Genomic DNA, 14,417 nt, shown 5'->3' with positions numbered 1-14,417 from the left:
TCAAAGTTAGCAGAAAAGATTTTAATATCTTCACAATAAAGAATATATGTTTGAGGAGTTCAATATTCTTAATATAACTTAAACAATGTTCATATGTATCAAAGTATCAAAGGGGCTAGACATGTTCTTTCCAGACTATGATCCCAGACTTGGTCAGCTTAGACAGGAAACAGCAATTCCAAAACCATTCAGACCTAGAGAATGAGTTCAAAGCCAACCTGAGCAACATAGAGAGAGATTATCTCAAACCAAAAACATAAATACTGTACTAGAGATGTAGTTAGGAATAGATTGCTTGCCCAGCGTGTGATGGTCCCTCAGTTCAATAATCAGTACCACACTACCTCCAAAGAAAAAATGGTTTTCCAATAATCTTAATATTATGTCTATCATAAAAAGAAAATAAATTAAAAAAATAAAATATAAGTATAAAACTAGAATTACTAATGACAACAAAACCCCACAGAAGTTATCAAATACATGTAACATCATCCAGAATTTTTCACAAAGTTGAAATATAAAGAGAAATCTGTAGTTGATTATAAATTCCATGGGTGTACAAGCAGAGGTGTTCTGGTGCTTCTTGGATGGACTTCATGTTAAAAAAAAAAATCAACAAACATGACCATGACAAATTAATTACTTAAGTATGTAGAAGCTAAACTCTATGAATATAATTCAACCCAGAACAAACCATAGTTTGAATATCTACCTTAATCTAGTAATTACTTCGACTTCATTAGACATTTTAATTTATTGTACCACCAAAGCAATGATTACTTTTAAAAACCCACAATAAACATGGATTGTGGAAACCAAAACAAGAAAAATCAGTGGAGAAATATAATTCAATAGTATTTCTATGAGATATTTAAATGTCCATTTAAAAATAAAATTAAACATTTCAATTAAGAAACAGCATGATTTTTATAGTCATACTATGATTAACAAAAGATAGAACTCCAGTTATTAAACAGCAACAAGTTATCAAAATATGTGTGGAAAGATTCCAGTGGTCTCAGAAAAGGAAAACATAAATAGTAACAATAAAAGCAAAACATGCTTTAAACATTTCATAAAAGGAAAAAAAAAGAAATGTACTTCAGAGGGAAAGGGTTCTTTTACTTTAGTTTCCATGAGCACTTTCATAAGCCTGTGTGCCTATGACCTGTGCTCTGTGACCTTTAGCCCATAACAGCTCTGAGGTAGCAGCACAAACATGGAAGTCCAGTGTTATTGTCTCTGGTGATAATTTCTTGAGAAGCTAGTTTTCTTTTACATCGTGCTTTGCAAGAGGGAAGGCTCTTCTCATGCCTCAGAAGCTGGAGGCTTTGCACTGCCACTTGAGGATAGTTGTTTTGACTCTGCAGATATACATGTATCTCTGCCTTTTAGAACATGGATTAACTTGAAAACATAATTTATGTAGCATATTTTTCATTTCTAAAATTTTAGGCTACCCTGCAATTTGTTTTAGGCAAAATGTGTTGCTAGCAAACCTACTCCTACCGCCTAAACACAAACAGTGTATACTTCAGTGGCTCCTGTGATCCTAGGTAAAAGTGCAAAGAAAATATTAACCTGCAAAAAACAATTATACAGGCCTCAGAGATTTTTTTGAAGGGCTACTATTCCACAAACAGACAAGCTCTTGCTTGTTGCATTACATGTTATTTTAACAGAGATAAGCACCCAGGGCCCAGACAACACTCTATCAAGATTTAAAAGGTGAAAAAAAGCAGACCTTTCTTCTTAAACACAATAGACTTAAGGTGTGTGCTAAATAATTTTTATCATGTATACACAACTATGAGAAATTGCAAAATGCCACTGAGGGTTGTTTTAACAAAAGGCAGTGAGTGAAGACTTCTCAGAAGGCATTTTCTCTGAGCTTTCAGAAATAAGATTAATTCTAGTATGCAGCTATAGAAGTAGAGAAAACATTCCAGGCACAAAGCAAAACACGCATACACACACACACACACACACACACACACACACACACACACACACACGCACACACACGCACACACACGCACACACATACACATACAGTCACACCCACACACACAATTATTCATACACAAATACACACATACACATAAATATACATACATGTAAGAAACCCATTCACATTGCTAATTTTCAGGATGCTAACTTTTATTTAAAGTCAAAGGAGGTGAGAAGGCAGACGTGGAGGAATCTGAGAAGCTGGAACCTTCACGGCACTTACGATACAGCCAGCCTGCAGAGTGCTCGGGGGCAAAGCAAAGCAAACAAAGAGTTTTGGGGTGGCGGGTCTCTAGTTTAATCCATTGGACAATACAGAAATTGAAATTGCTATCTAATAAAGCATTAGTTCTTTGCTTTTTGTTCTTTTGAGGCAAGATTTCACACAGTAGGGTTGGCCTTAAACTCTTGATCTTCCTGCCCCACCCACCAAGTTCTGTTTACAGGTATGTGTTACTATAACCAGCTAAAATCTTTTAAAGAGGGAAAAATCAATTCGCTAAGCTTAAGAAATATTTGTGGCCTTTCTTCAAAACACAAAATTTAAATCTATTGTTTTGTCTTGTTTTAAAGAGTCAGTGTGTATTATATTTGAAGGTGTACTTCAAGAGTTTCTATACCTGCTTTCTTTCTCTGTGTGAATTAAGTTTTTTTCCTGTCGGCAGGCCTTTGCACCTACATGGCATTTTTTTTACCAGCTTCTGTGTCCTTAAAGCCTCATAACTAGGCAGTCCTCAATGTGAGCATCATCTTCCCTCATCTTCACTAAACTCAGTCCTCAGCTAACCTTCCCCCTCCTTCTGCATTCTCCTCTACTCTGCAGGTTTGTAGAACTATGGACATATTTCTCATCCATTTGTTTTCCTTCTGTGCAGTAACTCTGTAGCCTCTGTGTGTGAGCTCCATGAAGGGAGAAGAGACTCTTTTAGTTATCAACCTAGTTATCTATAAGATCTGTAGTAAAGCTGATCACACTATAAACTTTCAATACTCTTCTGTCAGGTTATTGATTTTCAAGTATTAAGGATCTATGAAACTATCACACTTAAAGATTATGTCTACCTATTGGCAAATCAGATTTTAAAAGCTTTCTGGGGGCAATTCATACGTAAACAGTAGGTAAAGAAAGGCATATATATCCCTAAATAATATTTAAGCAATGAATTAATTCTATTTATTATATATAATATTAGCCATACTACCTTTCAGTATACAATTTACATAACAAAGTTTTAATGTTTCTTTGGTTTAAAGTAATACTAAGAAGTTTAGTTCTCTCTGAAACCCAACAGCTAGCTGTATCTGTGGTTTTTTTCACTAAAGAAAATAATTTTTATGTGATGAAGTAGGAACAAAAGAAAATATTCTGTATAAATTAATATTTTTCTTACACTCTCTCATTAAAAGACATAGTGACAACATGGTCCTAAATGTAATTTCCTTGCAGACCACTGAGAGGGGTGTGTGTGTGTGTGTGTGTGTGTGTGTGTGTGTGTGTGCTCAGACTTAAGAATATTAAGAAATATTAGAGTCAACACTAAACAGAAAAATTGACTATTAGAGAGCCCAGATATCTTTCTAGACTAGGAAAAATTTATCTTGAAATTCCTCACATGTCAAGTAACTCCTCCCTCGTCACCCAATATAGCACAAAAGATCCACTGTGTTTATAAAATAATCTAATTGTTGCACATTTTAAGAATGCACATTGTCACCTTTAGCACTGTTCAGCAGTGTTTGCACTAAGATAATCCTATTCAGGAGCGAATATATCCATTCTTGCCATTTAACTAGATGGCAAGTTCAGAACTCTGTCCTGTGAAAGATGTGCTCCAATGAATTATCCGATAAAGTAGGAAGCAGACACTGTGGTGATGATGGATACTGGTATGGACGGTGACCAGAACACCGACCTTAAACATTTCCTGAATAAGGTTCCTATATAACAGGTAAATGACACGTTAATTATTCTTCATAGCTGTCACTGCTCTGAAATCTCCTTGCCCCATCGTCTTTATAAGGAAGTTTCTCCTGTTACAGATATACAACTGCATTTTCATTAGAATGTGCATGAGGACATATCTTATTTGTGTTCTTTTCAACTTGATGGCAACAAACAGGAAGTTAGCTAAAATTTGTCATTACCACAATCGGCTATCGACCCTTTTCACATTTAGCATTATTTTTTAAAAGACGTTAAAACTTTTGATCATAGATGGGAAAGGCGTGGACTCATATAAATCCACACAGAAACTCCAGCTTCTCAAGAGTGCCTCTTCCTTGTCTTTGGAACAGGACTGAAAGCAAACACAGCTGGGCTGGGAGAATGTATTGTGCTGGGCAAACACAGATAACCATTAATGTAAATATGTTATTTCCTGCCCACCTGGTTAGATATAGCGAGCATCCCTATATTGTCCTCCGAAGGCCTCACATGCTCCTAAAAGAGTCAGCCTTTGTAACTGGGTGTGGAGAGGGGACAGCTGACCAGCCTCTGTCTCCCGAGTAAAGACTGGCATTTTACAAGCAGCAGAAGGTCATGAGGGGCACTAACTCTTTATGAAAATATCATAGTAATATCACATACTAAAGGCTCTATGCTGGCCATGCTTGTGTAATAACTGTCCATGCTTCCTATAATTTGCTAGTTTATCAGTTAAAAGCAGATAAAATAGGAATACATCCTTCCCTAACATGCCCAGTCAGATTCATTCTGAGGGTAACTCTGTATTCACCCAAGATTTGGCTACAGGACGCAGAGGCCAGTGGACAGGACGGATCAGAGCCCCTTAATAACCAGTTCTCCATTAACTCTCCACTGAGCTAACCCCTTAATTCATGCTCTCCCAGCTGCTCATTTCTTATACAATACTCCCAGCAGAGGGTCTCTTCCACCAAGAGATATGAACCAAGGGGTTTGCAGGAGACTAAACATACCAGGTGAAGCAAGGCACACACCAATACTTGACATCTCCTATTTTACTAGCGGTGGGGGGGGGGTCGGGGGACAACATACATGACCGGAGGCACTGCGGAAGGCAGACCCTCATCCTATATTCTAGAGCGGATACTGTTCTCTGGGGAGCCCTAACATCTGGAAGAAGAGTGCAAACAGATTTTCTGGAGCTCCTCATGCAGGAGAATCAGGAAGCAAGAGCCTGTTAAGAGCTAGCCAATTTGAGGGCTCTGGGCGGGCTGAGTTCCCAGTGGCTGGCTACAGGTTGCTTGGGAGCAGATTCGCAGCTACACTGGGAAGGCGCTCTGGCGCGCTGGAGGGAGATCAGAGGGTTGGAGATGGGTGGACAGAAAGAAACACGAGGAACGAAGCAGCAAGGGGAGCTTGAAGCGGTTCTATTCAGGTAGTGAAATGCCAGCCATCCCATCCGAGGTGCACCTCCCCACCGTGACCCACACAGACCTTGGCGCCGCAACCTGCGCTTCTTGAGGCCGAAGATGCGCACTTTGGAGAAGATATCCACTAGGTTGCCATTGCAAAGCCCGCGGTTCTTGCTGGGGCTGCTCCGCCTCCTGCTGGCAGAGGGCCGGTCCCAGTGCTGCTCCCGCGCCTGCCGCTTCTGACGGATCAAGCCGCTGGCGATGGCCGCGGCCATGGTGGCCCAGGGAATGGGTCCCGGGGAGGGAGGGACAGAAGCAAGGGGAGCAGGGGCACTGGAGAGGAAAGGGGCGGCGCAGACAGACGCTCGCCCCAAGGGAAGCAGAGGGAGGGGCGGTCTGGAGGGGTTGGAGACAGAGGTAAGGGTGGTCAGTCCCCACTAGGACCCATCGCCCAATCTGCTGTGTTCGGACCAGGCAAACGGATGCTCCCGGGACACAGCAGAGCCTGCACGGGGAACTGGAGGTCGCAGCTGCTTCGGAGTCCAGAGGGCTGTGGCTGACGGTCACCTCGTGTCGCTGGAGCCCTCTCGGGGTCGTCACCACCAGCAGCTCTGCTTTCTTGTCCTGTCTGCCTCCCGTGTGAAAGGTTGGCAGATCTGTGGGCTTCCTTCCTGGGCACAGGATGGAGGGGCGGAGGACAGGTCGCGGCTGTGTATCAGCGCATTTGTGGGTCCCCGGGCGCGATGGGCAGGTCTCAGTGCCCTGCTCAAACTGCCCTCGGGCAGGTGCGGCCACAGCGGTCTGCTCTTGGCTTCTGCCTGTGATTGTCAAGTGCTTTGGAAATCAGCATCTGGAGAGAGCAATCTTCTCCCCTGAGCTCTCTAATCAAAGCGCTCCATTCCCACCCCACTATCCCCTCCCAACTATGTGGTCCCCATCCGATGTGTCTACACACACACACACACACACACACACACACACACACACACACACACACACACACACAAATAAAAAGTATATGCAGTGATGATTTAAAATAACAATAAAAAGAGAAAGGTAAAATGAATTGCACGGGGTGGGATGCCAAGACGCTAGCCTAAGGAGGTTGAATTGAAGGCATATCGGTGCGCTTTGGCTCAAATGAAACTATCGTGTTTCCGAGGCTGTCACAGCTTAGCTAGGGTTCTAGACAGCACAGAAAACTCTCAGCAGAAGCTGAAGGGTGAGATGGTTTCTGCTCTCTGGTTAATCCCTCTAACACGGAAGCATCCCCACACTGTGGAGGAGGAAAGTGGAGAGTTAGCCCTGGGGAGAGAGGTGCTTCCGCTTCTCACCTAGTCACTCAAACTTGTTGGACTCTCTTTTGCTTCCAAGAAGGGTAGGTTTATCACTTTGAACTATCAACACTCAGCAAAAAGAAGGACCAGAGGAGAGCACATAGATAATCTGTTCTAATATAGAATGGAGGTAATAGCTTCCAGCTCTATTCCCCAAAGGGTGGAAGAGGAGCAGCTAGTGGCTGCACAGGTTCTACACAGGGAGCTAGATTAGAATAAGCGCCTGGGAGAATTCTGAGGAAGCCTTAGCACAATGATTAGCACAGTGCAGAGAAAGGGTGTCTGTCAAAGCACTCAGGGATAGCAAAACCCAGTCAGACTAAGGATATATCACTATGAGCTCTGCTTTTCTTTGGTTTGCCTGCATGGAAAAGCACCATCAGAGAGCTAAGCCACTTGAGCTGGATCTGAAATTCAAATATAATACTGTATGACTCTTCCCTTCGGTGTTCTGCCTGTGACCTAACGGTGTTCTCTCTTAGATGATTAAACATATGAAGGGACAAGAAAGGGAGGGCAGCTGGGAAAAGGAAGACTGGGGAAAAGCTCTTCATGCTTTGGAGGAACAGTTAGTGGCTGTAGTTGATTCAAGCACCAGATCCCCCACCCCATGCCTAATTTTGCTTATCATCCCGGGAAGACAAAGAGAAAGGAATGCAAAAGCCAAACTTCTCATCGTCCAATATGGACACAGACGAAGCATGATTTGGCAGTCATCGACAGGGTTTTACAAATCTTCTCCAAGCACTACATGAGAACTGGAAAGAAGGGGTAAGGAAGACAGATAGTCTCTGGAGCAGTGTTGAACAAAAATGTACTATTTCCTTTGTTCTGGGGAATAGTCAGAAAGTAATACAAAGATACCACTAGGCAAATGAGGGAAGTGTAGCCTAGGAGGCACTCCAAGGAAGCTGAACGTCTGCTCTCTACAACTCACCCATATCTTCCCTTTGTAAGAAGTTTCATTTCTTCCACTGCTCTTCCTTTAGCATTCTCCTTTCTTACTAGAGAAGTGGAGAACATCCGCTGAAATGGTACTGTGCAGATTTGGATCTAGTGCAGGTAATATTAGGTTTAGGATAATATCACTTCTAATATTGAGGTATGCCCTGTAAGGTTATTCCTATTACTTGGCTGTTATATCTACAAACACCACAATGATTAAGAGGAATATTTTAAAGTTACCTTGCTAGAAATGTGTACTGCTTTGTCACTCATGAGTTTAAAGAGAAAACTGAGAAAAGGAGAGCACCAATGTATTTAGAGTGTGTATTTGTAAGGCAGTGTCATGGTTTACAAAGAGAGAAGGTGGTCTACAGAGAGATGGGAAACCCTAATAAAAACACTGATTAAAGAGTATGACTGTTCTTTTGCTAAATTATGGGAATAAAGAACCCCAATTAGAGCCATTACAGAAAAGAAGCCATTTTGACATATGAAAAAGTTCTAGTTTCGAATTGCTGAATGACTTCGTGAAGAAATAAAACATATTTACCTAAAGGTTTTTGTAGTGGTTTTTTTTTTCAGGGAGCAAGATGAAACGTGAAGCATAATGACCTTTTAAATTAACTACAACTCTACCAGCCAAGACATCATGATATTAACTTAAATAGGATTGAGCTCCTTGTCATCGAAGCTTTGTTCCTGCTTTTTATCTCGTGTTTCAGTCATATTTCCCAATCTTTGACTGAAGGGAAGTCAGACTTTGGGCTCCATATGTTACCCCTCTCCACTATTTACTGCGCTTCAAGCTTCTGCTTGTTTGAGGTTCAGCACCGTGGACAGTGACCCTGGGAACCCACCCTTCGTTGAAGAAGCCAGCATGGTGAAGTGCTGTCTGGCAGTCTGTAAAGGTCTCCTAGACTATATCTTCTCTTAAAGGCAGTGTTTCACTTCTTCTTCTTCTTCTTCCTTTTTTTTTTAAGGTATAAAGGAAATTAACCACTACAGCTTCCACGGACTGTAATAACACACCTTGAGGCAGAAGCTTTTCAACTGTTCAATAGCAGAGAAGCAACCTGCCTCAATCTTTCTATTAGGACCCCTGATGAAGTGCGTAGAAGGACTCTCGGATCTATTCAGACAGCGAAATTTCTCAAATCTCCAGAGGCCCATTCTATTCGCTGTGACTTAATATTTCAGGGGAACCTGAAGAGGGGAGCAGTATCAGGGTCTTTTAGATTAATCCTCGCGTTTTCCTATTTCCTCTCCCAAAGGCTACTAGGCTGTTTACAGATAGAGATAAGTGAAAGAAAACGCAAGAGAGCCATCTGCTGTCTTAAACTGTGATAAAAAGGCAGCGCGGAACTGGAGAGAAACCTCATTTAGGAAGGGTGCAGAGGAAACCAGGCATAAGGACGATACAGACAAGGTTTCTTCAGGCCTCAGAATCTCTTCAGATTATTAATTTTTGCTTTGACTATATATAAAGAAACAAGAAAAATGGGAGGGAGAGACGAGAGGAGAAAGGAGGTGGGAAGAGGAAGGAGACAGGAGGGGATGGGAGGGAGGGAGGGAGGGGTGGGGGGGAGGGGAGGGAGGGAGGGGTGGGGAGGGAGGAGGAGAGGAGAGGAGAGGAGAGGAGAGGGAGGGAGAAGGGAGAGAGAGAGGGAGAGAGAGAGGAGAGAGAGAGGAGAGAGAGAGAGAGAGGAGAGGAGAGGAGAGAGGCTATTTAGGAAGAGGGTTTTCTGACTAAGCTCTTAGGAGTGTGAACTCCAGTTTCAAGTACTATTGGTTCTTGATTTCTGGTTCTTTCCTTTCCTTTCCTTTCCTTTCCTTTCTCTCTTCTTTCTTTCTTTCTTTCTTTCTTTCTTCCTTCCTTCCTTCCTTCCTCCTTTTTTATTTTTTTATTTTTTTGAGTATGCAACTTCTTAAGGTGATCTCCAAAGTCATTTTAGTTTTTTCTGCCTCAAGTTTTGCATCTTTTAAACAGAGATAGAGAATTTGTTCAGTTCTAACCAAAGTACAGAGTTTATGACAATATCTTAGACTACACCACAGATGTCAACTGTTTAGTAACATCCCCTAGACTAAGTACTCATATCTTACCTATTCTTTTCCAATTTCAAAGCTTTAGTATCACAGCATATATTCTCAGGTACAGTTTTCTCTTTCTGATAATAGACATGAATTTACCCCTGTATTTCCATGCCTCCAAACTGCTGATCTAAATATCATCCTGCCTCTCAGGTGTTACTGAGTTTGTGAGCAATGAATAGTCCTAGCACGTCAAGTGTCATAGAAACACCATTCTGAGGGAAGACAAAGAATTGTTCCGCCATTTGCTATATGTTAGGGTTTCTGGAAGATGCATGGTTCCCATGGGTCTATCGGTCTAGATTTGTTATTCTCTCTAACTGGTAGGTCCTCACACTCATCCTTGCAATATAAAGTATTAACTAAAATCAAAACTCAAGTGAGGGAAATCTATTGTATAAAATCTTCAGCCCCTGCTTTCAGGCTGCATATTGACAAATTGCAATAAATATATTTGTAACTTTGCATATGTTGCTAAATACAGCTCTTCACAGAAATTTAAACCAGATGAACTTTTAAAAGTAATCTATAGATATGAAAGTAAATGTATCTTAAAGGAGGAGTGTATAAACATGAGAACATCCTTGTCAATAGTGACTGTATTATTTAAGGAATTCTCACAAGTCGTTTCGAGTTTCTATGGTGTTTTAGGTGATTATGCATAGGTGACTTCAATTGCAAGCAAGTAAATTTCTCTGTTGTGTAAGAAACATGAATAGGTTTTGCTTATAATTCTTTAAAACAGAATTTTGTTCAAAATTCTGAGGAAAGGAGTCAAGCTGGCAGTGGCCACCAGAGGCCACAGAGCTGCTCCGAGGAGCTAAGAGACCCATGGAAGCTTCAAGGGTAGATGCTGTGGAGAAGGATGAATTTGCAGAGTGTGTAATATTTCTGTAACAACTTTTTATTTTAAGGCAGACCTAGGGGAGTATACTTTTAAAACATGCTTTCTCAGAATTGGAAGTAAAAATGATGGCAGAGAAAAATGTAGACCCCAGCAGACAAAGAACCATTGTTGCCAGGTAGGGTTGGCACGCTGCCCCAGCAGCCCAGCCTGCAGCATGGAACCACTGCTGCTGAAGCTTAGAAGCCCTGCTCCTGGAGGAAAGTCTCAGGTCTCAGCATTGCCTAAGGGCTGCAAGCATGATGACCATACTGGGTGAGCCCCTGGGGGCACCAGCACTGAGGACAGGAGTGCTGCAACCTGGAGCTCTTGAGGATAAAATTGTATCCCTATTTTGTATATTAAGAAGAGGGATAAGCATGTTATGAAGCCATGTCATCCTAAAGCTGATAATGCATTTGCTAATTACTTTAGTGTTTGTATATAAAAATTTTCAAAGTAGGGTCAATAAAATGTGGGAAAGTGGCATCAAAGAAGTTATATATGGTCATACACGTTAGTCCTTTTTTTTTTTTTTTTTTTTTTTTTTTTGGTTTTTTTTTGGAGCTGGGGACCGAACCCAGGGCCTTGCGCTTCCCTAGGCAAGCGCTCTACCACTGAGCTAAATCCCCAACCCCATGTTAGTCCTTTTATACTGTGTATTTTACTTAGATTTGCAAAGCTTTCAGTAAAAATATTTTTATTCCTTCATCTCTTTTGTGGCTGTAATTTATCTCCTAGAAGTTCAGGATTGAGAGACTCACAGAGTGTAAGTGAATAAATATCCCACAAATATTTCCAGAGTCTATATTTGGTCTACTTTATACTGAGAATGACTCTCCACTCTATGGCATGATTGACTTAGCTTTCTTTTAAATCACTTTTCACACTCTTAAGCATTTTCTAAATTGTGAGCAAAGTAAGATACACAATTGTTTTTTATTAACAATTTGATGTCAACTAATTAAGGGTGAGGTTGTTCAGGGTTACAAATGACATATTGGCATTTGCTTTTTCATTCTAGTTAAATGAGTTCTAGTTGAAAATGTTTGCAATACTTCTGGAAATGTACAGATTATTGATGTATTTTTTCTTTTTAGAAAAAAATCAAAAAGCAGTATCAATATGTATTTGAGACCTGTTTTCAACTATTTAACTAATATTGGGCATTTATATACTCGTACTAACTCACATTTTTCCATGACAAAATTATTGCTCTTTATTTTAGATTCAAAGAGTAAAATGCAAAAACAAACAAACAAACAAAAACAGCAACAACAAAAAAACCTCTCACAGTATTTTTTAGTCAGAGCCTTACTGATACAGATGAGGATGTTTACAGCTAACCATCAGACTGAGCATGGGGACCCCAATGGAGGAGTTAGGGAAAAGACTGAAGGAGCTGAAGGCATTTGCAACCCCATAGGAAGAACAACAATATCAACCCACTCCCCAAAGCTCCCAGGGACTAAACCACCAACCAAAGAGTACACATGGAGGAACCCATGGCTCCAGCCACATATGTAGCAGAGGATGCCATTGTCTGGCGTCAATAGGAGGAGAAGTCCTTGGTCCTGTGAAGGCTCGTTTCCCCAGTGTGGGGGAATGCCAGGGAGGAGTAGTGGGTCGGAAGGAGAGTATCCTCAAAGAAGCAGGGGGAGGGAGGATGGGAGACGGAGGAACAGGGAAAGGGGATAACATACATAAAATATCCAATAAAAATGCAAAAAAAAGACCTGCATTTATAGTAATTAAATAGGCACAATCATGGTAATTATGTGTTCTAGATCAACATTGCCACCTTTGTGTTTATTATAAATTGGTAAAATAGATTCAAACATCTAAAATAGACATAAACATACAAATGTGCACACAAAAGCATACTACTTAACTTTCAAGATAATTATAAAGTATTAGGGACTGTTGGAGAAAAATGTTCCTCAATCTTTCTGTTTTATATTAATGGGTATAGTTCCACTACCACCTCAAGAATCGAAGCATTATTTTTAATACTATAATAGGGGACTCAAAAAATTACAGCAGGAAAACTCAAATGACTTCTTTCAAAGAGAATAATTATATGATTACATATTTCTCAGAATAAAAAAGGAATTATCAAAAAATATATTAATCAATGGTTAATAGGGAAAGGTAAATGAGAAATACAATAATATATGATCTCAGCACAGCCAGAGAAACTACTGTCATGACAGCAAATAATAACCAGTGTTGGTATTAGTGTTGAAAAATAGCACTTTTGGGGCATACAATATCAGTAGAATCATTTAAGAGAACTTAGGGAAGCTGCTAAAAGTGTGATACCAGTCTTAAAGTGAGAACCAGTTTTCCACTACCTAACTAATATTGGATATTTATATCCTTGTGGCAAAATATTAAGTCACATTTTTCCCCTGACAGAATTATTGCTCTTTATTTAAGAGCATGTCATCCAACTACACAAATACCTTGCGTATACACAAGGGAAATTAAGTAAACACATCTAATAGATATCTGCACTACCATGTTTATAGGGCACTATATATAATAATCACTAAATTATGGAAAACTTACATTTAAAAGTCTCATATGCACTTTTATGAGAAGATGAATAGATAAGTCACACATACAACATAGGATATTAATTTTTCATAAAAATGAAATCCTGTCATTTGTGGCATGGTGGATAGAACTGGAAGACAATGTGCTAAATGAAATAAGACAGACACAGAAAGAAATAATGCATGCTCTCAATATCCTCAAAGAAGGAAGTATTCTACTGCACGGTAGAGTAATTAAAACCTCCAGCAGTCTATTATATTCTTTACAAAGAGGTCACGCGCTCAAAACACAGAGATTTCACAAGTGAAAAAAGTAGAGAGGGATATAGATTACCCTGACTAGATCATTGCACACTCTCCATGTATTATATAATCACACTGTGCCTCACTAGTATGTATATTCTCATAATTTAAAAAAGAGGAAACGTATCTTTTTAATGTAATGTTTAAGTGGAAATTAGTAGTAAATTAGAAGATGTATACCAGCTGTAATTCTTTTGATTTATGCCTCTTGATTTATGAAACCTAAATAGTGTCTGAGTCATATTTGTGAAGAGCCTTTAGATTTAGTGAACTGTGTGTCCTGATCCTAGCGTAATAGTAGAGAGAATTCAAGGATATTAAATGATCATCAAATCTTCTTTGTTGGGAAGTCACAGAGCAGAAGCCATTTTTAATTCCTGCAGTATCTGTCAATCAAAAGTCAGCTACTTGAAATCAAACCATCTGTCATAGAATCGAGTACAGAATAGGGCCTTACATCAAGACACTTATGATTCTTGATATCCTTGTGGTAGGCATTATAAATATGTGTTTTCTTCTGAATTTTATATGGACATACTTGTGTGTATTTTTGTAGTATCAGATTAAAGGAGTAGGTAAAGAAAAATGGATGTATAACACCTAATACAATGGTTTCTCGCTCTGCAAGTGATACATATTCATTGAGAGAAAATATAAAATGCATTGATTAATGCAGAATCTTTTAATCTCAACAATAAATGTTTTAGTACTACTTTATCTAGTATGTTTAAGAGTGACATCAAAATTTTTATAACTTGTTTTGACATAACAACAGCAAAGAATTTACAGTTGAGGTAAGAAGCCATTATGTGAAAGATCACACACTTTAAGAATATGATCTGAAGTCCATGGGACTAGCGTTCTATACAATCTCTAAAATCTCTGTTACTCAAAGACCTCTTCCTTCGGTCTTTCCCCTAGCTATTCCATAAGGGTCCCATAGCTCTGTACACT

General features: G+C 39.9%; 1 protein-coding gene across 4 annotated transcripts in view; it reads right to left on the bottom strand.

Annotated features, from left to right (window-relative positions):
- Fgf14 (fibroblast growth factor 14) overlaps positions 1-14,417 on the bottom strand; it is a 584,806-nt gene that overhangs the window by 191,641 nt on the left and 378,748 nt on the right. The window contains exon 1 of one of the 4 annotated variants that reach the window (XM_032917632.1): positions 5,429-6,244. The exons of the other annotated variants lie outside the window; for them this stretch is intronic. Within the exon in view, the coding sequence (XP_032773523.1) occupies positions 5,429-5,621 (193 nt within the window). The 5' untranslated portion in view covers positions 5,622-6,244. Of the gene's footprint in view, positions 1-5,428; positions 6,245-14,417 lie in introns of those variants that run through there. 4 annotated transcript variants of the gene reach the window in all.

Source organism: Rattus rattus, chromosome 12 (genome assembly GCF_011064425.1).
Source record: "Rattus rattus isolate New Zealand chromosome 12, Rrattus_CSIRO_v1, whole genome shotgun sequence".
NCBI lineage: Eukaryota > Metazoa > Chordata > Mammalia > Rodentia > Muridae > Rattus > Rattus rattus.
This window is presented reverse-complemented; position numbering and strand designations above follow the sequence as displayed.